At 38.5% G+C, this 22,169-nt stretch overlaps 1 protein-coding gene across 1 annotated transcript; it reads right to left on the reverse strand.

Annotated features, from left to right (window-relative positions):
• Positions 1 to 13,082: 13,082 nt before the first annotated feature.
• LOC140755424 (collagenase-like) lies at positions 13,083 to 15,919 on the reverse strand. Its single transcript, XM_073090629.1, has 5 exons — positions 15,719 to 15,919; positions 14,841 to 15,108; positions 14,416 to 14,505; positions 13,608 to 13,792; positions 13,083 to 13,217 (listed from the first exon to the last, which is right to left on the reverse strand). The coding sequence occupies exons 1-5, from the start codon at positions 15,917 to 15,919 to the stop codon at positions 13,113 to 13,115; spliced, it is 849 nt and encodes a 282-aa protein (XP_072946730.1). The 3' UTR covers positions 13,083 to 13,112.
• Between the last annotated feature and the right edge of the window lie 6,250 nt (positions 15,920 to 22,169).

Genomic DNA, 22,169 nt, shown 5'->3' on the forward strand with positions numbered 1-22,169 from the left:
TTGGAAAAACAAGAAAGCGTCACAATACAAGTTCACACGTGTGGTTAAAGTATCGTCAGCTGTGTCTGTAGTGAAAATATGGAGTGCTTAGATTCGTCATTTATCATTTACAACAACTACAACAATAAAGGTAAATAATTGTACACTGATATTTCACTATCGTAAACTATGATTGATTGATTAATTGTTAGATTGACACAAAAGTTGAGAAACTGAGTTTATAGGTTATGTCATACTATTGATAAATGTTGATAGTGTTAAGTAAATTATTAGTTTAAAATTAATTAATTAATTAATTATTATTTTACAAATTTCTCTTGAAAAATGCAACCATTCCATCAGTATTTTCATATGACGTTGTCACGTTCAACTATCGTCAGTAAACCGACTTTACAGACAACCGATTTTTTTTTTCTTTTCTCCTTTGCAGAACACGTGGTGGCGCAACGTGCTTATATCTGCTTTAGCATATTTTTCTTTTTTTTCTTTCACTTTTGCAGAACACGTGGTGGCGCAACGTGCTTATTCTGTTTTATCCTACATTTTTTTTAAAGCGTAGTTTGCTTGCACTTTCCTTCTTCTATTACTGGACAATATTTTCCAATTTTTTTTAATATTTTGTGAGCTACGAATATATTCTTTTTTGCCATTCTGCTAGCCTTACTTAATTTACAATGGCTACCGAAAGTAAAATAAGTGATTTATGTAGGAAACGTGGTTCCATTAAAGAAAGAAAGAAAGAAAAGAAAGAAAGAAAGAAAGAAACATTTTTATTCGGATAAATTGCAACACAAAATAAATATAACGGAAATACAAAGCTAAGCTTACGCAATTTTCCACATATTTAGCTGTTGTAGAAAGCTGTGAGAAGTTGAGTCAACGTCAATCCTCAGAATTAGATGTACGCCTAGTCAAAATTAACAACTTATATGCAAAATATGATGCTTTACAGACCGACATAGAACAGCTGGTGGAAAATCCCAACGAGCAGTATGAGGAACGAGAGCGGTTCGAGAGCCAGTATTACGAGCTGGTGGCCCGCGCTCATTGTTTGCTCCCGCGTAGCAGCAAGGCAGCTACGGGACTTAATACTTCAACGGTAAGCTCATGTGGCGGATGCAAAGATGGACACAAGAAACGCGTTAAATTGCCTATTGTAGAATTACCTACCTTTTCAGGTAGCTATCAGAATTGGCTTGAATTTAAAAATACCTTTATTTCTTTAGTTCACAATGATACAGAGATGGACAACATAGACAAGTTACATTATTTAAATTTTAACACTTGTTTATATTTTAACACTTGTTTACTCAAGCAGGATGTCAGATCTCACAAATTACAATCCTTAGTCGATGCTGCAAATCTGCATATATTGCCTCTAAGTGCAACACATTTCTTTCCAAACTGTGACCCATCTCTGCTTGATTTAATGATGATATCATCACTGGATCATGTGGCAAAGTATGGCCAGTGTGCTGCTGAGGGTTTTTCATATCACGACCTTCTCTACTTGTCATATAAAATCCGACCTCCGAAAGCTAAGTCAAAAATTCTATTTCAGCGTAATTTCAGTGGGATGGACCTTGATAAACTCCGACATGACGCTGCTAACGTTGACTGGAGTGTCATAGAACGTGTGAGTACTGTTGACGAGCAGGTGGCACTTTTTAATTCCTTACTGGTACAATTGTACGACTTGCACGCCCCTGTTCGTCCAGTTCGTATGCGTCATCGACCAGCGCCATGGCTTACAGACGAAGTAAGATCCTCGATAAATAAGAAAAATATGGCTAAGTCGAGATATAAGTCGGATCCCTCCGATGTTAATTTTGCGCGGTACAAATCCGCAAGAAATCGCTGCAATATGATGTGTAGGGATTTACAACGACGCCATATTCATAAGTCTGTTCAAAATGAAGACCCTAGTAGGGTATGGAAATTTCTTAAAACATTAGGAATTGGGAAATTGAAAAATTCTACTCCACAAAATTTCGACATAAACAATTTCAATTGTCACTTTTCCGTATCTTCTTGCATTAATAGCGAAACAAAGAAAAAGACTTTAGATCACCTTTCACAAATTCCCAATACTAATTCTTGTTTATTTTCATTTAGTCAATTTTCGGTTCGTGATGTCGAGAGAGCAATACTATCCATACCATCTAATGCGGTCGGTAGTGATTGCATTAGCCGTAAGATGATCATCCCTCTCCTTGACATACTGCTTCCTATTATTACGTCCATATTCAATTATTCCATCCGTAGTAACTCCTTCCCTTCTTCCTGGAAAGACGCTCATGTAATCCCTTTACCCAAAAAATCCAATCCCTCCAACTTTGCAGATTTCAGACCCATTTCCATACTGCCGTTCCTATCTAAAGTCCTTGAGCGCCTTATTCATAAACAGCTTAGCTCCTTTCTTTCCATGCATGCCTTACTGAATCCTTTACAATCCGGTTTTCGTCCTGGTCATAGTACGGCTACTGCGTTACTAAAAATCACAGACGACATTCGCATGGGGATGGATAATCAACAGCTGACCGTATTAACGCTGTTAGATTTCAGCAACGCGTTTAATGCTGTTGATTATGATGTCCTCATAGGGGTTTTGCGTTCTCGTTACATATCTCCGACGGCGATTGATTGGTTTCATAGTTACTTGTATGGTCGCCGACAGCGTATTCAAATCGATGACAAATTTTCCAACTGGTCGAGTACTACTGCCGGTGTACCACAAGGTGGCGTGTTGTCTCCACTTCTGTTTGCTATCTTCATAAATTCTATTAGTCTCCACCTCACTTCTCTCTACCATCTTTATGCAGACGATCTTCAAATTTACAGTCAAGCAAATTTGAGCAACTTGCATTGCGCCATCAAAATTGTTAACACTGATCTGACTCATGTTTCGACTTGGAGTAAGACATATGGCCTTAAGTTAAATGCCTCCAAATCGCAGACTATTATTATAGGGAGTTCGCGACTGACCTCTAGAATCGACTGGAACCTGTTACCACCAATTACTCTGGATAACGTTATTATTCCTTACAGTAATACGGTGAAAAATCTGGGTATATACATGGACCAACACCTCTCATGGATACCGCAGATCACGGAGGTTAGTAAAAAGCTGTTTTCTGCAGTGGGCTCTCTTCGTAGGTTGAGTAATGTTTTACCTATTCCCACTAAAATAACGCTTGCACAATCATTACTTCTACCTATACTTGACTACGCTGATGTGTGTTATCCTGACATTACCGAGGAGCAATTAGATAAGTTTGAGCGTCTTCAAAATTTGTGTATACGGTTCATATTTGGATTACGAAAATATGACCATATCTCTGAATATCGCACTAAACTCAAGTGGCTCCCAATTCGCCTTCGCCGGAATGCTCATATTCTATCTCTTCTCTATTGTTTACTATTTAATCCAACTGCGCCTCCCTACCTCAAACAACACTTCCAGTTTCTACACTTGTCCCATGACCGATCTCTCCGTTCTACAGAAAATCTTGCTCTCTATACGCCTTCTCACTCAACTTCCTTTTATAAAAAATCCTTCACTGTTTCAGCTATCCGTCTTTGGAACTCCCTCCCAGTATCTATTCGTAACTCCCAGTCCCTATACTCCTTCAAAAAACTAGTCAAATCTCACTACCTTCAACTCTAACTTTATTCCTTCTCTAAAGTTGTGCTCTTGCTATTAATCATACTTTGTTTCTAAATTTAATTATTAGCTTCTTTCCCTTTTACTTATTTATTCTTCTCCTACTGCTATCCCTTATCTTACACTTCATTTTACATATTATTAGTTAACATTTTAATAATTTTGCACCCTACCTTTTATTGTATTTCATACTTTCTTTAACTCCTCACCCTAAGGTTGTCTGGAAGAAATCGCTGTTTTAGCGATAAGACCGCCTTTTGTGTCGTCCTAAATTGTATGTTTTCATTTTATGTTCTATTTTATTTTATGGTACGATAAAGAGTATTATTATTATTATTATTATTATTATTTACGAGCTTCTCTTAAAGGAAATGCTTTATTAGTCATTGATAACTTAGATTTTAGAGGCGATAACTACAATATAGCATGGGAGCTGCTTTGTCAAAGATTTGATAATAAGCGACTGTTAATTAATAATCATGTACAGGCAATTTTTTCAGTAGAATCCTTTCATAAGGAGTCCAGCGCTTCTTTACGTTACATAATTGATGTGACCAATAAAAACTTACGAGCCTTAGCCACATTAGGTTCACAATCGGTGGATCACTGGCTTGTAGATACATTAATAATAAATATTATGACAACTAAGTTAGATAATGTAACCAAGCGACAATGGGAGGAAAATAGAAATACTTTAACCGATTCTCCCTCTTTGTCTCATTTTATTAAATTTCTTAGCAATAGGGCTGACTTATTAGAGACTTTGGAAGAAGGGCAGGTTCCAAAAAATAAACTTGATTCACAAAAACCTAAAAGTTTTGTTATAACTACTGGAAAAAGTGTTAAAGCCATATCATGTCCTCTATGTAAACAATCTCACTTTTTATTTGCGTGCCCTGATTTTAGAAAATTAACCGTAGATGAACGCGTAAATAAAGTCAATGCGTTTAACGTTTGCATAAATTGTTTACGTCCCGGTCACAAAAGTTTTTCTTGTCGCCTCAGTAATTGTAAATATTGCAAATTAAAACATAATACACTTCTTCACGTACATAACGACGTACCCCAATTACAAGAAAGTAATGTTGTCTTATCTGCAAACCATTCCAATAACTCAAACATTGTGTTACTGTCCACAGCCTTGGTGAATGTTCTGGATGCTAATGGGGAGCCGCACAACGCCCGAATCCTTCTGGACAATGGGAGCACGGCAAACTTTATAGCTAAGGATCTTTTACGCAAACTTAATCTTCCTAGTCATGCCACTGGTTCAAGGGTGATAGGCATAAATAGTCAGGTGTCAAATAGTTCACAATCATGTTCAATTACATTAAAGTCGTCGATTAGTGACTATAAGATTGGCATTGACTGCTTCATTTTACCTGAAATTACTTCTTCTCTTCCTAGTACATTTATTAATATTAATAACTTATCTCTTCCACCCGGTATTCGTCTTGCCGATCCTACCTTTAACGTTCCGTCATCCGTTGATATATTAGTTGGAGCGGAAATATTTTGGGACATTGTAGGCGCGAATCAAATTTATTTGGGTAAAAATAAACCCACTTTAGTAGAATCAAAATTAGGTTGGCTTTTATCAGGTGTGGTACAAAACAACAAAAATAAATCACCCGTACCTGTATGTATGTTCACACAGGATGACCGTTCAGATTTAGACTTGTCGCGTTTTTGGGAACTTGATACGATCCCTATGAAACATGAACTTACATCAGAGGAACGTGCATGCGAAGATAGCTTCATAAAGTCTACAGTACGTCATGACAGTGGACAATTTATAGTTACAATACCTTTAAAAGAAACGCCTGATAGTTTAGGTAGTTCTTTTGAAATGGCGAAAAGTCGATTTTTATCTTTAGAACGTCGTTTAGAGCGTGATAATAACAATCTATGTATGTTGACTTTATGGAAGAGTATATTAGTCTCGGTCACATGACACCTGTACACACACCAGTTCCACATCCACATTATTATTTACCTCATCACGGTGTAATAAGAGAATCTAGTACCACAACAAAATTGAGAGTCGTTTTCGATGCATCTGCTGTTACAACGTCTGGTAAATCTTTTAATGACATACAGATGATCGGTCCTACCATTCAAGATGACTTGCTTTCCATTTTACTTCGTTTTCGCCAACATAAATATGTAGTTACAGCGGATGTTGAAAAAATGTATCGATTTATTCGTATAGCGGATGAACAACAACCATTACAATTAGTCTTGTGGCGATCCGATTATACAAAACCTCTTAAAACTTACACATTAAACACGGTAACATACGGTACCGCCTCAGCTCCTTATTTGGCAACTAGATGCCTAGTTGAGTTAGCTCATCAATGTACTGATAATTTCGTAAAGGATTCCATTTTGCACGATTTCTATGTTGACGATTTTATTTCCGGTAGTTCAACAATAAATAACACACTTCAATTATGCCACAGCGTAGCATCAAAATTAAAATCAGCTCAATTTAATTTAAGAAAATGGCACTCGAACTCAAAACAAATTTTACAAAACATTTCCCGTGACACACAAGACACAACCTTAGTAAATTTGAGTTATAATGAACTTTCAAAAACCTTGGGTCTGAATTGGAAGTGTTTTGAAGATTCATTCTCATTTAACATAAACATGCCTACGAACAGTAACGTAACAAAACGCCACATTTTGTCCACTATTGCACAAATTTTTGACCCTCTGGGGCTAGTTGTCCCATGCATAGTGGAAGCTAAATTTATTATGCAACAATTATGGTTAAATAAGTATTCATGGGATGAATGTATAGCAGGCGATATACAAAAAAAATGGTCTAATTTTCAATGCACTTTGCCTTGTCTCAGTAATTTACAAATTCCGCGGTGGGTTATATGTGACACTCCGGTTAACATACAGTTACACACATTTACAGACGCGTCCGAAAAGGCATACGGTGCATGAATATACGTTCGCTCAGTTAATAGTAACGGATCAGTCAGTGTATGTCTAATGGCCGCTAAGAGTAAGGTTGCTTCTCTTAAGACTACCACTGTGCCGCGACTTGAGTTGTGCGGTGCTTTGTTGGGAGCACGCCTATGTTTGAAGGTTTCCAAATCATTAACAGTTAACATTAATGAGTGTGTGTTTTGGTGTGATTCTACCATAGTACTAGGTTGGCTAACAACTTCACATACACAACTTAAGCCGTTTGTGCGCCATCGCGTCTGTGAAATTCGGGAAGATTTTAGTAACAATACGTGGCGTTACGTTCCTTCCCATGATAATCCCGCTGACCTCGCGTCGCGAGGCCTCAGTGCTGACCGCATAGGAGATTCATCTCTTTGGTGGTCAGGGCCGGATTTTTTAAAATTAGATTCTTCATATTGGCCTTCATTTCCTCACTCTATAGAAATTGTAAATTTACCGGAGCTTCGACAATCCTTTTTTACCGTAGATGAAACCGAAACTATTTCTTTGTTAATGAATAAATACTCTAGCCTTACAAAACTAAAACGTATAATTGCTTATATTTTCAGATTTATAAATAAATGTCGTAAGGTTAAATGTACATCGGGACCTTTAACGTTAGCTGATCTAAATAACGCCACAAATGTACTTATTAAATTTTCTCAAAAACATTCCTTCCCTGAAGAATATTCTGCCTTAAAGGCTGGCAAAGCGTTACCCAGTAAAAACAGACTTTTGTGCCTTTCACCTTTTCTAGACTCTGATGACATTATTAGAGTTGGGGGCAGGCTTAGCAATTCATATTACGAATATAATGTTAAACACCCTGTTCTTCTTTGCAGCAAACATCATTTAAGTACCCTTATATTTGACATGCTTCATAAAAATCTTCTACATGCGGGTCCACAATTACTGCTTACTACAGCTAGACACAATTACTGGGTGTTAGGTGGTAGAAATTTGGCAAGAAAAATTACTCGGTCTTGTACTAAATGTTGTCGAATAAAGGGGGAAACTATACAACCCATTATGGGAGATCTTCCAAGGGAACGTTTGCACTTAGAATTTCCATTTTTAGATACCGGTGTAGATTATGCCGGGCCAATAATGATAGCTAACCGTAAAGGTAGAGGATGTAACTTAATGAAATGTTTTATTTGTGTCTTTGTTTATTTAGCCACACGAGCCGTTCATCTTGAGCTAGCCTCGGACTTAACAAAGGAAGCCTTTTTAGCCGCTCTCAATAGATTCATAGCTCGAAGGGGAAAGCCGCGTAGCATGTTCTCTGACAATGGAACAACCTTTGTCGGTGCATTTAACGAATTGACTAAACTTCTTTCACAGGATCTACTAAGCGGCTGTCTTGACAAAGGTATTAATTTTCAATTTATTCCCGCCTATACTCCACACTTTGGTGGCTTATGGGAGTCAGCGGTAAAATCTGTTAAACATCATTTAAAACGAACCTTAACCTTAACTAATTTCACTTTTGAAGAAATGGCTACTTGTTTAATTGAAATAGAGGCAATTCTAAACTCTCGACCTCTCACTCCACTTTCCAATGATCCATCAGATGTTTCTCCTCTTACTCCAGCTCATTTCCTTATTGGACGATCTCTGATAGCGTTGCCGCATCAGAACATATGCAATCAAAATATAAACAGTTTGCAACGTTTCCAGCGGATCCAAGCACTAAAACAACATTTTTGGACTCGCTTCTCTAATGAATATATTTTGTGGCTTCAACAGAAGACAAGGTGGAGGCAATCAAGAGGAGAACTAAGGGTGGGTGCCTTAGTCCTGATCAAGGACAAGTCCGCGCCACCACCTCAATGGCTTATGGGGCGCATCATAAACTACTGCCCGGAGCTGACGGGGTTGCGAGAGTAGCCGATATCCAAACGCGCAAGGGTGTCATCCGCAGGGCTTACACAACGATATGCCCTCTTCCCGTAACATCATCAAATTTTGAAGAGACTTCAAGGCGGGGAGTATGAACGCGCCACAGCCCGGCGCACGCGATCGGGTGCGGGGAAGCGGTGCGGGGAAGCGGTGCGGGGTGCACCTTCCTCCGCGCCCCTCACCAAGACGACGGAGGCGGGAGCTCATTTATCCTCGAATTCCTCGAGCGACCAGCCAGTGCCTTCAAAACCTTCAAAGCGACCGCACGCTACTAATCTGTAAAATTTCGGTTAACATTATACCAGCTCCAAACACTTCTACGTCTTTCATTTCGGGGCAGTTACCCCTAGCTCAGGGAGATAGGGACTGCACGCCAACAGGGTTCTACCCTCAAGCACTATCACTGCTATAGCCAATACGAGTTTTTAAAAGAATGTGTTTTGTTAAAAGAATACTCAAATTTGTCACTCAAGATTTATTTACAAAATTATACAAATTTCATCTTGCGGAAAGATCACTCAAAGATCCGATAAACACAAGTTTGATTCCATTGTACAAGTGTCGTCAGTTTACATGCGGGCGCGGAGCCAGGCCACGTAGGAGGTGACCCTGGCGAAGCCGGCGGGGAAGCCGCGCTGGCAGCCCAGGATGGAGCCGAACGAGGTCACACCGATCTGGAAGAGGGTTACGTTATGTTAGATGGAACGAAATTAAAAGAATCATCAAGTGATGTAATAGAAGTCTTAAGCCAAAGAGATACGTTATTTCCCATGTCCGTAACAGTGGTCAAATTATCTCCATAAATTGAAAGTATAGTTTATTAATACTTTTGTTCAGCAAATACTATTAGCATTAGAGACCTTAGAGGACATCTTATTTTAAAAATTGTTAACAAGCGTAGACGTTATCAAAATTAATTTAATAATGTCTTTTTGTAATACTTACCTATTTTTTACCTATTTCTATTCATTTTATTTTTTTCAACAATATTTAATTATAACAGAAGACAATAGATGGCGTTGGGGTGATGATGAATGATACGTAAACAACGTATAATAAAATTAAATAAATATATTAAAATATCATTTATGGTTTTTATTTGTATTTATTATAATACCTACCTGTTGTAGTACTAAACTGATTATAAAAAAATCAACCGTTTCTCTAGTACGGTATAACAGTTAGATCAAAAAAGTCGAAAAATACCGGTTTTTTTTTTTTATATATATAATATAAGAGTAGCAGACGAGCATGCAGTCCACCCGATGGTAAGTGGCTACTGCCGCCCATGGACATCTGTAATCAACCTCAGATAGGATTAGATATTCCTACCCGAGGTCGGCCACAGATGCGCCGCTACCCCTGAGGACTAAGCTGGAACGCCTCGGAAAAGTCTGTCTCCCTTACCACACCCTTCAAACCGGAACACAGCAGCGCCTAACACTGCTGATATGAGGCAGAAATAGGTGTGGCGGTGGTGCCGCCGGAGTCGAACCACAAAGGGTTCTACCACCTTTAAATTGTATGTAATTATGGTTTGTTGTATGGAGACCCCCTTTCAAATTCAACTTTATTTTATTTTTAGTATTTGTTGGTATAGCGGCCACCGTTATGCATCCTCTTGCGGAGTTATAGGAGATATAGCCGGACAGACGGACAGACAGCGAAGTCTTATTAATAGGGTTCCGTTTTTACCCTTTGGGTACGGAACCCTAAAACACATCTATATTATTCTATAATCGGATAGTATGGCCTTTAAGGATCAAATTACGGTAAATTTTCAAAATTCGTTATAAATGGTGTAATTATGGTGCATCCAGAGTTAAACCACGAAGAGTCATCATCTACAAACGACTTAATGGTGGTAGAACCCTCTGTGGTAAGTCGCCGGCGGCACCACCACCACACCCATTTCTGCCTAACAGTGTTAAGCGCTTCTGTGTTCTAGTTTGAAGTGTGGTAAGGGAGACATACTTTTCCGAGGCGTTCCAGCTTAGTGTCAGCGGTAGCGGCGCATCTGTATCCGACCTCGGATGAAAATATTAGTATTGTCTCGGGTTGGTTGCAGTAGTCCATGGTCGAAGGGTTCTACCACCTTCAAACAAAACTGTGTAAACAAAGTGTTGCCACGTCTCCATTCTAAAATGCCCCTAATTTTTTTTTAATATTTATTTATTACGTAAAATACGTAGTATACAAATAATTAAATTACCTAAACATAACCATTTTAAATTAAAATATAAATAATAACAACATTAGACTTATAAAATAAAAATGTCGTCCAAAACCCTTTCTTGTGGCATAGTGCCCAGAACACTGGCAGCGTTTCCTCGCTGTATAGCGAGGCTAATTTTTTGTGCGAAATAGCTGCCAGCCCTCTGGTCACCCGAAGCGAGGATAAGTCTGTGGGACATATCTTTTACAAATTTTTTCATATCAGCCGACCACGGACCTAACATCTCAGTTGCAAGCGCCGCCAATTCATAATCATTTATAATTGAAGAATATTTGCGGCGCTTGAGAAACTGAGCGCGGTCGGCTGCAGCCCCAGCACTACTACAGGTGTCATGTATGTAGGTTGGGGCTAGTGTGTCCACACATGTAACGTCCCACACCAGGGCACGACCTAATTTCCACGGCGCCAGAGTTGCACCATCAGGTCTCTTGCCGTCGTCTCTGCACAAACCATTTGGCTCTAGTGAGGCTGGTACAGAGACGGTGACAAGGGCCCTACGGATTAAATCATTTAAGGTCAGTAGTATTAGTAGTATTCGTTATTTATACGTAAATATAATCTAAAAAAAAAAAAATATTTGTCAAGAATTAAAAAAGTAAATGGTAATTTTATTAAATTAAATTATTAAATGGTTAATTTAGATATTACAAATATCTAAATTAACATTAAAATTTAGATTTACATAAATATAAGAACATGACAGTACTCTAGGGAGAAGGTTGGGTGCCTTTAGAAGATTTACCTCCCGATACCAAAAAACAGGAGAAGGGATCTTGAGTAAACTAAACCTGTCTAGGTATGTAACCAATAATGGATTTAAAGGTTAAGTGCGTGAAAGTATCTGGTAAAAATTCTCATGTTTTGGAACCCTGTAGTTCCGGGATAGGCGACTAAAAGGGGGCTTCCGGGGTTGCGGACGGCAAGAGTGGGAGCTCAAACCGCCCGACCAGCGTCCCTGGGGAAGGCGGCGATATGTGTGGTTGCATACCGTCGTACGCACCAGACGGTGTAGCGAGCGTCGTGCTCACCTGGGCGGAGACGGACGGGGTAACGTACCAAGAGGTTTTAATGCGGTAAGAGTCCCACATAACCCTGTGTCACTCCCACGGGTTTGGATAGTTTTTGAAGGTTTCCCCCTCGTAAACAAAAAAAAAAGGTTTACGAACCAATAGTTACAGTCAACACTGATTCATGTACAGACGGCAATTGATAATTTACGTTACTTTTAAATATTTTTTTTTTTTTTTTTTATATTATAGGAGTAGCAGACGAGCATGCAGTCCACCTGATGGTAAGTGGTTACTGCCGCCCATGGACATCTGTAATCAACCTCAGATAGGATTAGATATTCCTATCTGAGGTCAGTCACAGATGCGCTGCTACCCCTGAGGACTAAGCTGGAACGCCTCGGAAAAGTCTGTCTCCCTTACCACACCCTTCAAAGCGGAACACAGCAGCGCCTAACACTGCTGTTATTAGGTAGAAATAGGTGTGGCGGTGGTGCCGCTGGAGTCGAACCACAAAGGGTTCTACCACCTTAAATACTTCTTTTATCCTTATACTTTTGGAATATGAAGTCTTGCTTTGAGTTATAAAATGTCATCCGTTTTTTGCAATTTCTTTTGCTAAATAACTATGATCAACAAGTGGATAAAGATGTATATGTCCGGAACAGGTCTAAAAAACGTTAAAAGCGGACTACGCTTCTATCTAACAATTTCCTTTACCTGCTCTTGCTATAATAACGTAACATTTGATCATTACTCTTCTCGTTTTAGTCATGATGAGTTGACACCTTCAGTGTCAACAACCCAGTGGTCGCTCCCTATGGAGCACCGCTAGCGCCTCTCGTTTCCAGAATGAGAGGTCGCTATCCGATATCGGTTGTACGGTCCCCTAGGACGAAAGCTTGAAAGGAGTTTAGTGGGTTGGCTTCCCTTAAGGATAGTCCTTTCAGGAGCCCCACACTCCCTAGGTACCGTCGTCGCGGCCTGGGCGTGCTAGGATGCATTCTCCCGCCTCCGTCCGCAAAGCGTAGCCCATTTTTCCACCTATCGATCTGGGCGTCAAAAAAAAATTGATCATTACGCATTTGATTTGGTTGCGTCTTGGTGTACGGATCGCTGTCTGTTTCAATAGACTGTCCGAGCCCTCGCTATGGTTATCTTGACTGACAATGATAACTAATTTTAAAATTACTGATTGACGTGTTACTTTTGATTTACGTATGATTATGGAAGAATACTGTAATAATTGTAATTTGGGCGTTTTAAGACGATGTATTTCGAAAACAAAGAAAACAATTAATTTTGCAAACGTTTATTCAACAATCCAAAAATTTTAAGTTTACATGCGGGCGCGGAGCCAGGCCACATAGGAGGTGACCCTGGCGTAGGCGGCGGGGAAGCCGCGCTGACAGCCTCGGTTCGAGCCGAAGGAGGTCACACCGATCTGCAAAAGGTGATGTTTATTAACATTAACATTGTCCAAGCAATGACAACATTTCTTTATAATAGCAGCAGCAGACGATACATCGATGCAGTCCACCTGATGGTAAGTCTCTACATCTGTAATGAACTCCGGATGGGATTAGATATTCCCACTGATGGTCGGCCACAAATGCACCGCTACCCCTAAGGACTAATCATTTACCTATCCCAGGATAGATATGACAGGAACACTGTGTTCCTAAAACTCTTGGAATAATACAACAAGAGATCCAATGGAAATCCCGGAGTGGCCTATTTAGAGTTGAAGAAAGCAATTGAAGGATTTAACGTGCTGCCACGCGGGTGTCATACACTACCCAATCACAAAGAAAGGAGTCTTAGTGCAACTTACAAGAGTAGGTCCAGCGATCCTAAGAGGGCCACCAGAGTCACCCGTGCAAGTGCTCCTGCCACCAGCGCCGCTGGTGCAGAGCGTCGAGGCGAGGATAATGTTGCCGAAGGTCCTGCGGCACTCGTCGTTGGAGATGACAGTCAGGGTCACGTGGTTGAGGTTCTGGTTGTTAGCACCAGCGGCAGCTAAAAATAACGAGTATTGATTGTTGAATTCGATGCATATTGGACAAAACTTAAATTAGCGATCTAGTGTAGAACCAATTTCTGAAGTTAAATAGGATTAGATATGTGACCTTCATTCAAGATTTAAAACCCATTGTAGTTTGAGAACGGTTTTGCCACCATCACTCCTATTGTTACTTGTTATAACGATATAACAAGTTTCTATGTTCTTGTAAATGTAAAAAGTAAACATGAATCGAAAATCCCAACGAACTAGCACCTTAGAACGCGTACTAAAAACATTGTAAAATTATCCACATCGGGGTAATGTTTCAAATTATTGTAAATTTGTAATATTAATATAAGCGATTGTGTAAGTTTTTTTGAGAAATGAAAAATCATTAAACCGAAGTCCTACCTGAGGTGTAGATGCGTTGCTACCCTTAAAGACTAAGTTGAAACGCCTGAGACAAGGATCTTCACTCACCACAACCTCTCTTCGAAACAAAACAAAGTCGCTTAAAACTGCTTTTATAAATAGAAATAGGTGATGCCTTAGGAGTACACCTTTGAACTGTGTACTAATTAACTACTTCTATTTTATTTCAAAGGGAGGATAGTAAAATGCTCCAAGGTATACTCACCGTCAGAAGTGCGGCCGAAGCCAATGGCGTTGGCGTTGGTACCGACGTAGGTGGCAGTACCAGTGGGCAGGTTGATGCGGTTAATGTTGTCTGAGAAATAAATTACGATCATTATAGCGTATTCACTATAAAGATCATCAATAGTTTTAAATCAACAAAGACCTGTTTTATTAGACGTACTTAGAATTTCGCTACAGGAATAAACATTCTTAAACTTTGGCAAAGTTAGATCTCCGCCAGGATAGGTTTGAATGGGGAGCAGCCGTACTCTGACAGTCTCAGTTTGGAACTTGTATGTATACCAAAGTTGAGAAAACTCCGATAGCGTGATTCACAATACTCGTGGTGCCATCTCTTGACGAAGTGGGAACTCATCAAAAACTTATTAAAACTTAACGTCTGCAAAATAATTTGAAAACGCTTACTGTTGAAGGCAACGTGGTTGATGACAATCATGGCGATGTCATTAGCGAGTGTGTTCTGGTTGTAGCTGCCGTGCATCTCCACGCGGTTGGTGTTGATGCGGGTGCCGCCGGAGAAGAGGCGGTTGGAGGCGAGCACCACCGTGAACTGGCGCGCCTGGAGGGAGCCGTGTCTCCAGCAGTGAGCAGCGGTAACAGCGCGCGTGTTGGAGAGGAGAGAGGAGCCGCAGACGGACTGACGGCCGTCCACCAGAAGGATCACCAGACCGCCCTGCACGCAAACATTATCTTATCACAAATTCATGCAGACTATTGACAGAAGAGTTTAGACGATTATCTATACTTCTAATTAGACCTGTCCTTTCTGACAGGATGATTCATAATCGAAGCGCCTAAAACACTAAAGGTAAAGTCTTGACTAGTTTCTTTTATGACGAAGGCATCCACTTAGGAAAGATTTTTGATAATCCACCCCAAAGGGGCCTAAAAAGGAGATAAAAGTTTGTTAGAAACTCCGTCAATTTTGAAGCAAGCACTATTAAAATTAGTATTTGGTTTAATGGTTATAAATAAATAAAACAATGATTTCAAGGTTTTCGGAAGATCAATCCCCCAAGACGGTGAAATAGGGAATGTATTTTGTACGAAAATCCGCTAATGTTCTACTTATTAAATAAATTAGAGCGGAATTTTGATTGGGGAGTCAAGTTAGGAACCACAAGACAACACCATATTGCTGCCAGTTATTTTCCCGAATTATTAAGTTTATTTTAATGAACTGTCTTCTAACCTTAGCCAAATTATGCAACTTCGTATGATGATGTTTAAGATACAATGCAATTGGATTACAAAATATTTCATAAATAAGAATTATGACTTACAAAGAAGGGCCACTGTCCAACGGATGAGCCGGAGCCTCCTACGATTCTGGATCCATCGAAGTCCATGCTCTCTTCAGCAGCCTTGAGGCGGGCGGCTTCGGGGATACCGATTTCCTCGTGGTAGCTGCTGAATATTTGCTCATATTGGGGCGCAGCTGATGCTGCTACCGCCAACGCCAGGATAACTAAGATCGGTCTCATCGTGGAATGCTTTCGATTTTGAATGCTCCAGTGATATTTTCTGGCCCTTTTATACCCGTGTAAAGAATTTTATCAGGATTAAAATTTATAAATATCGAACTATACTGAAATTTCAGATTATCTTAACGTATAATCTTTATAAACATCTTTAATTTATGTTTGTTTTGCTGTCAGGGATCCTTACATTAGTGAACCTTTTCCAATATTTTCACAATATTTTTTATAATGATTCTCTAAAAGTACGGACTTACGAAGTGTCTATTTAATACTGCCTGAAATGTGTATCAATTATTTACGAATACTCAATAATATAACCTAGTGAATGAAACTCAGCCTCTCAAAGGGTCTCGAAGGGTCCGAGTTACCAATCTCAGACGCGCATATCTGATATTTCGAAATTATGTGCGTATTACAAATTATCACGTGCTTGGAAACCTGCATGCCTGAGAGATACCAATTCGCACTGGACCAGCGCGGTACACTATGGCCTAATCCATCTCATTCTGAGAGAAGGCCGGTGCGCAGCGAAGGAACAGAAATGTGTTAATCACAAATAATATAAAAAAGTTTGGAAAATCCAAAAGTGCACGACTCATAATGCTCATTTAATTATGAAATATAAAAAAAAAAACTTAAGTCTTTCAAAATTAATTGCCGAAAAAACAGCTGTAGTAGGAAGAAGATACTGCACAAGCGCCCGTGGTGGAATAAATGTACATAATATCTATAGATGTACAGTCTTGTAATTTTCGTTTTTTATTAATTGCAATTAAACGACACTGAATTAATTAATCATTCGCATTCAGTGACCTACAATCGTCGATTAGAATTAAAAAAAAAAAAATTAACTCAAATGATGGATTTTTTCACAAGTTACAGTGTTTTCAGGTTTCACACATGACGGACAGGAAATTTTTTTGACCTATTTCGGTGTTTTTTTCCAATTCTATTGCAGTAAATCAATTTTTAAAAAGTATGGAATTAATCTCCATTAAATTATCTCGACAATAGTATGCAAAATATCTTGATTCCGTGGACTATCAAGGCTATAATAATAAAAATAGCCGCCAAAATTAAGCGAAAAAAATTTTTCGATCGTAAAGCACTCTCTGATGCTTCGCATCATGAGTCGTGCAAAACATGTATGTATATATAACTATTGTTTATTTGTTATAATAGTTATTAGATAATTATGTCTAGAAGTTACTTATGTTTTTGTCTATCCAAAATATGTAATTGATATTACCAATATGATCAAAATGTGAATTTAATTTAATACACTTCATAATCCATTTATTTCTGAGTCCTGACGATTGTTGACTTTGATTGATTTTTTAACGCGGTTGATACTGCGGGTCACAGCTAGTGTGTAGATGACTGTGATTGGCGTAACCTATTGTTATCTATTAGAAGATGATAGAACCCATTCTGGTTCGACTCCGGCGGCACCACCGCCACACCCACTTCTGCCTATTAACAGTAGTGTTAAGCACTGCTGTGTTCTGGTTTGAAGAGTGTGGAAAGGGACACATACTTTTTCTAGGCATTTTAACTCAGTACTCAGGGGTAGCGGAGGATCTGTGGCCGACCTCAGGTAACAGACGAGCATACAGTGCACCTGATTAAATGCCTACTGCCACTATTACTGACATCTGTAATCAACGCCAGTTAGGATTATATATTCCTACCTGAGGTCGGCCACAGGTGCGCCGCTACTCCCGAAGACTAAGCTGGAACGCTTCAGAAAAGTATCTCCCTTACCACACTTCAAACCAGAACACAGCAGCGCTATACAGCTGTTATAACAGAAATAGGTGTGGCGGTGGTGCTGCCGTAGTTAAACCACTAAGGGTTCTACCATTTTCAGTGGTTTTGGTACCGAAACTACTAAAACTAATAAAAAATCGGTTGTTTGTAAAGTCGGTTTACTGACGATAGTTGAACGTGACAACGTCATAAGAAAATACTGATGGAATGGTTGCATTTTTCAAAAGAAAAAAAAAATATTTATTTGAGAGATATTTTGTATGGATATAGAGAAAGAGGTAAATACGCGGAGGCCGATTATGCCTCTTTGTCGCTCGTTCTGCGCTCTCGCTTGCACTTCAAGTCTTAAATGGAACGCCTCAGAGCGAGGTAACGCCGCATGAGTCATGTTTTGGTGCGTGCAGCCGGCTCCATCGAATTTTAAGACGTTGCCACGTCAAAAAGAACCTACTGAATCTGAATCTTCTAAATATTTAACGATAGTACGGAACCCATGACACTGATGACAAATTAATCCATTTGACGTAAATCAACATGATGAATTATATGTAGATAACATACTTATGACGATTCATAATGATCGGAGAAATGTAAAACAATTGACATAGGCCACCGTCGACTTCAAACATTTGCGTGTTATTCAAAAGTATTTTTTTTATTATATAATTCTTTCACAGTTCAGGTTACGGACTAAGCTCGTCGGAGGTCCGGGGAAAATATAAAATGTTAAATCTTAGAAAGTTGAAGCCCCCTTTACAAGCTTTACTAGCGTGTAAAAATTGTTGTCTACACATGTAGACTTGTAGACAAATTCATATGCGCCAAATACGGTTTGCACAATCTTTTTTATTTCGTCCCCCAAAAGTCATGCAAAATGAAGTTGCGTAGATTATAACTTCGCGGATGGGTCACGGAAAGTCGTGAGTATCAAATACCAACTTATTTGGTCCAGTAGTTTCAGAGCGAAATTGCAGTGACAGATGGACAGACAAACTCCAGTGATCTCATAAGGGTTCCGTTTTTTCGTTTTTCCTAAGCTGGTGGGATTGCATCTAGGCGAGGCAGCAAAATTAGCGTATTTTATCCATCGTGATTATCAACCCATTACTGTTCCACTGTTGGGCACGGGTCTCTTCTTAGAATGAGAGGTCATAGTCCACCGCGCTGGCTAAGTTTGAATTAGTAGACTTCACAAACCGTCGAAATCTTTTTTTAAGATTACTCAGGTATGCAGATATCCTCATGATGTTCCTTCACCGTTTAAGCAAGTGATAGTTAATTTCTAATACGCACATAAGTGATAAGGGTTGATCACCCTTAACATTTTTTTTACATACATGGCAACACAACGTTTGCCGGGTCCGTTAGTATATTATATCTATTAATTTTATTTTAAAATATTATATTACAATTAAATGTATTAAACCAATCTCATGCAGAAAGTAAAGTGTATTTCAGAGCTCTCCCAGTTGTAACCGGGACTCTACATTAATCAGTGTAGAGACATTAATGGTAAATTTTGAGAAAACTTCAGTAATTCAATCCAATTTCTTTCTTATTGTTAAATGTTACAATCATTCTATTGGCAATTATCTATGAGAGAATAGTTATGAACCGCAGTAAAATGCACCCCACGCTTTTTACTCTGAATTGAATTATTATTTTAATAACTTAAATTTTTTTATAATTATTTTCAAGTTTTTTAGTCCGATTATCAATAAAAGCGTGTTTAGTTTATTTAAACAATTATTAATTTATATAAGATAAGATAAATAAAAGTTTAACGAATGGAAAATAAATCACATAAATGAGATTGATACCGGTATAGAGATAAAACTTTTTTTTTATAATATAAGAGTAGCAGACGAGCATGCAGTCCACCTGATGGTAAGTGGCTACTGCCACCTATGGACATCTGTAATCAACCCCAGATAGGATTAAATATTCCTACCTGAGGTCGGCCACAGATGCGCCGCTACCCCTGAGGACTAAGCTGGAACGCCTCGGAAAAGTCTGTCTCACCACACCATTCAAACCGGAACTCAGCAGCGCCTAACACTGCTGTTATTAGGTGGAAATAGGTGTGGCGGTGGTGCCGCTGGAGCCTAACCACAGAGGGTTCTACCACTTTTTATTATGCATTTTGGAATAAGATAAAGTCTATTAAGGCACTTGGCCAGCGTGATGGACTATAGCCTCTCTGAGAGGAGACCCGTGCCCAGCACTGGGACAGTAATGGGTCGACGACTGATCCCATGTGACGAATGTCATTTGAATCTAATCTACGTAAAAATCTATATGATTAATTAGTGTATTTAGGTATACTTATAAGCATATAAGATAGATGGATATAGGTAAATTAAAAAAGAATAATCAGTGGAAAAACCGCTTTGATAACAAAGCAATGTTTATCTTCTTGTTAGGATTTGTAGAAGTGTCGTTGTAAATATCTAAAGATACGAATATAATGCAAAAACAAAACCTTCGTGTAACTTTACATCAAATACATTTAAAAAATGTAGTTAAAACCATTATTGTAAATATATTTCAAAAATGTACTTACAATAATGGTTGAAGATCCCAATATAAGACGACCTTCACCGAGCTGGTTAATGGATGGAAAGTATTTTCATCATCAACAACCCATTACTGTCCCACTGCTAGGCACGGGTCTCCTCTCAGAATGAGAAGGATTAGGCCATAGTCCACCGCGCTGGCCAAGTGTGTATTGGTAGACTTCACATATATTTGATATATTTTTTTTTTTAAATCTCTCAGGTATGCAGGTTTCCTCACGATGTTTTCCTTCACCGTTTAGCACGTGATAATTAATTTTGAATACGCACATAACTTTGAAAAATCAGAGGTGCGTGCCTGGGATTTGAACCTCGAACCCCTCGATCGAGACGCCGAGTTTCTTAACCACGTATTTTAAGTCGAATAAAATATGTGGATAATCTATATATATAAAAGCGAAAAGATACTCACGTTCAAAACGTATTAATCAAGGTTTTGACTAAACTGCTGAAGCTGTTATCATGAAATTTGAAACATAGCTTCATTTTATTATGCAGATGTGCACTAAGAACGGATTTTTTGATATTCCACCGTTAAGGGGGTTAAATGGGGGTTGAAAATTAGTATGTAAGTCCGTCAGTTTTAAAGCAAACTGGATGAAAATTGGTATTTAGCGTTCTGATTTAAAGTAATAAAAATCTAATCTAAGGGTTTTTCCAAAATCAACCCTAAAGGTGATTAAATAGGGGTTGACAGCTTTTTTTAATTTTTCCATTTTGGAAGCCAGCACTATGAAAGTTAGCCATTGCTTTACTGGTAAGATATAATAAAACTGTAGTTATACCGTTTTTGGAAAATCGACCCCTATGTGGGTAAAATAAGGGTTGTAAGTCTGTATGGAATTCCCCCAGTTTTGATGTAAACTCTATGAAAATCGGTATTTGGGTTTTCGATTAAAAATAATTAAACACCTATTTCACCATTTTTGGAAATTCAACCCTTAAGTTGGTAAAATAAGGGTTCACAGCTTATTTTAAAATTTGCCAATTTGAAAGCTAGCCCTATGAAAGTTAGCCATTGCTCTACTGGTAAGATATAGAGGAACTTTAATTGTACCGTTTTTGGAAAATCAACCCTTATGTGGGTAAAATAAGGGTTGTAAGTTTGTATGAAAGTTTTGATGTAAACTGTATGAAAATCGGTATTTGGGTTGTCAATAGAAAATAATTAAACACCTATTTCATCATTTTTGGAAAATCAACCGTTAAGTTGGTAAAATAAGGGTTGACATCTTATTTTAAAATTTGCCAATTTGAAAGCCAGCACTACGAAAGTTAGTCATTGCCTTACTGGTTAGATATAGTGGAACTTTAATTGTGCCGTCTTTGGAAAATCAACCCTAATGTGGGTTAAATAGGGGTTGAAAGTTTGTTGGGAAGTCCGCAGATTTTGAAACAAAGTCTATGAAAATTGGTATTCAGCTTTCTGATTGAAAATAATAGAACACCTATTTTACCGTTTTTGGAAAATCAACCCTTAAGTTCGATTAATAGGGAATATAAATTTATTTTAAAATCCGTTAATTTGGAAACAAGGATTGTAAAAATAGCATTTAGCTTTCTGGTTCAAAATAATAGAACTTCTTTATCACCGTTTATGGAAAGTCTACCCTTAAGAAGGTAAAATAGGGGTGGAAACTTCGTTTAGAAGTCCGCGGCTTTTTAAGCAAAGTCTATGAAAATTGTTATTTGGCTTTCTGATTCAATATACTAGGACACCTAATTCACAGTTTTTGGAAAATCAACCCTTAAGTTTGTTCAATAGGGGATGGAATTTTATTTTAAAATCCGTTTATTTGGAAACAAGGACTGTAAAAAGTAGGATTTAGCTTTCTGTTAACTGTTTAAAGTTTATGGAAAATCCACCCTTAAGAGGATAAAATAGGGGTAGAAACCCCGTTTAGGAT

Source organism: Epargyreus clarus, unplaced genomic scaffold (assembly GCF_041222505.1).
Source record: "Epargyreus clarus isolate Ecla_fem2 unplaced genomic scaffold, WU_Ecla_fem_2.2 ptg000033l, whole genome shotgun sequence".
Lineage (NCBI taxonomy): Eukaryota > Metazoa > Arthropoda > Insecta > Lepidoptera > Hesperiidae > Epargyreus > Epargyreus clarus.

Coding starts and splice junctions, on each gene's coding strand:
- LOC140755424 (XM_073090629.1), bottom strand. CDS start 15,919: ATGAGACCGATCTTAGTTATCCTGGCGTTGGCGGTAGCAGCATCAGCT. Junction 15,109..15,718: donor TTGGACAGTGGCCCTTCTTT/GTAAGTCATAAT, acceptor GTTTGCGTGCAG/GGCGGTCTGGTGATCCTTCT. Junction 14,506..14,840: donor CAACCACGTTGCCTTCAACA/GTAAGCGTTTTC, acceptor TTTATTTCTCAG/ACAACATTAACCGCATCAAC.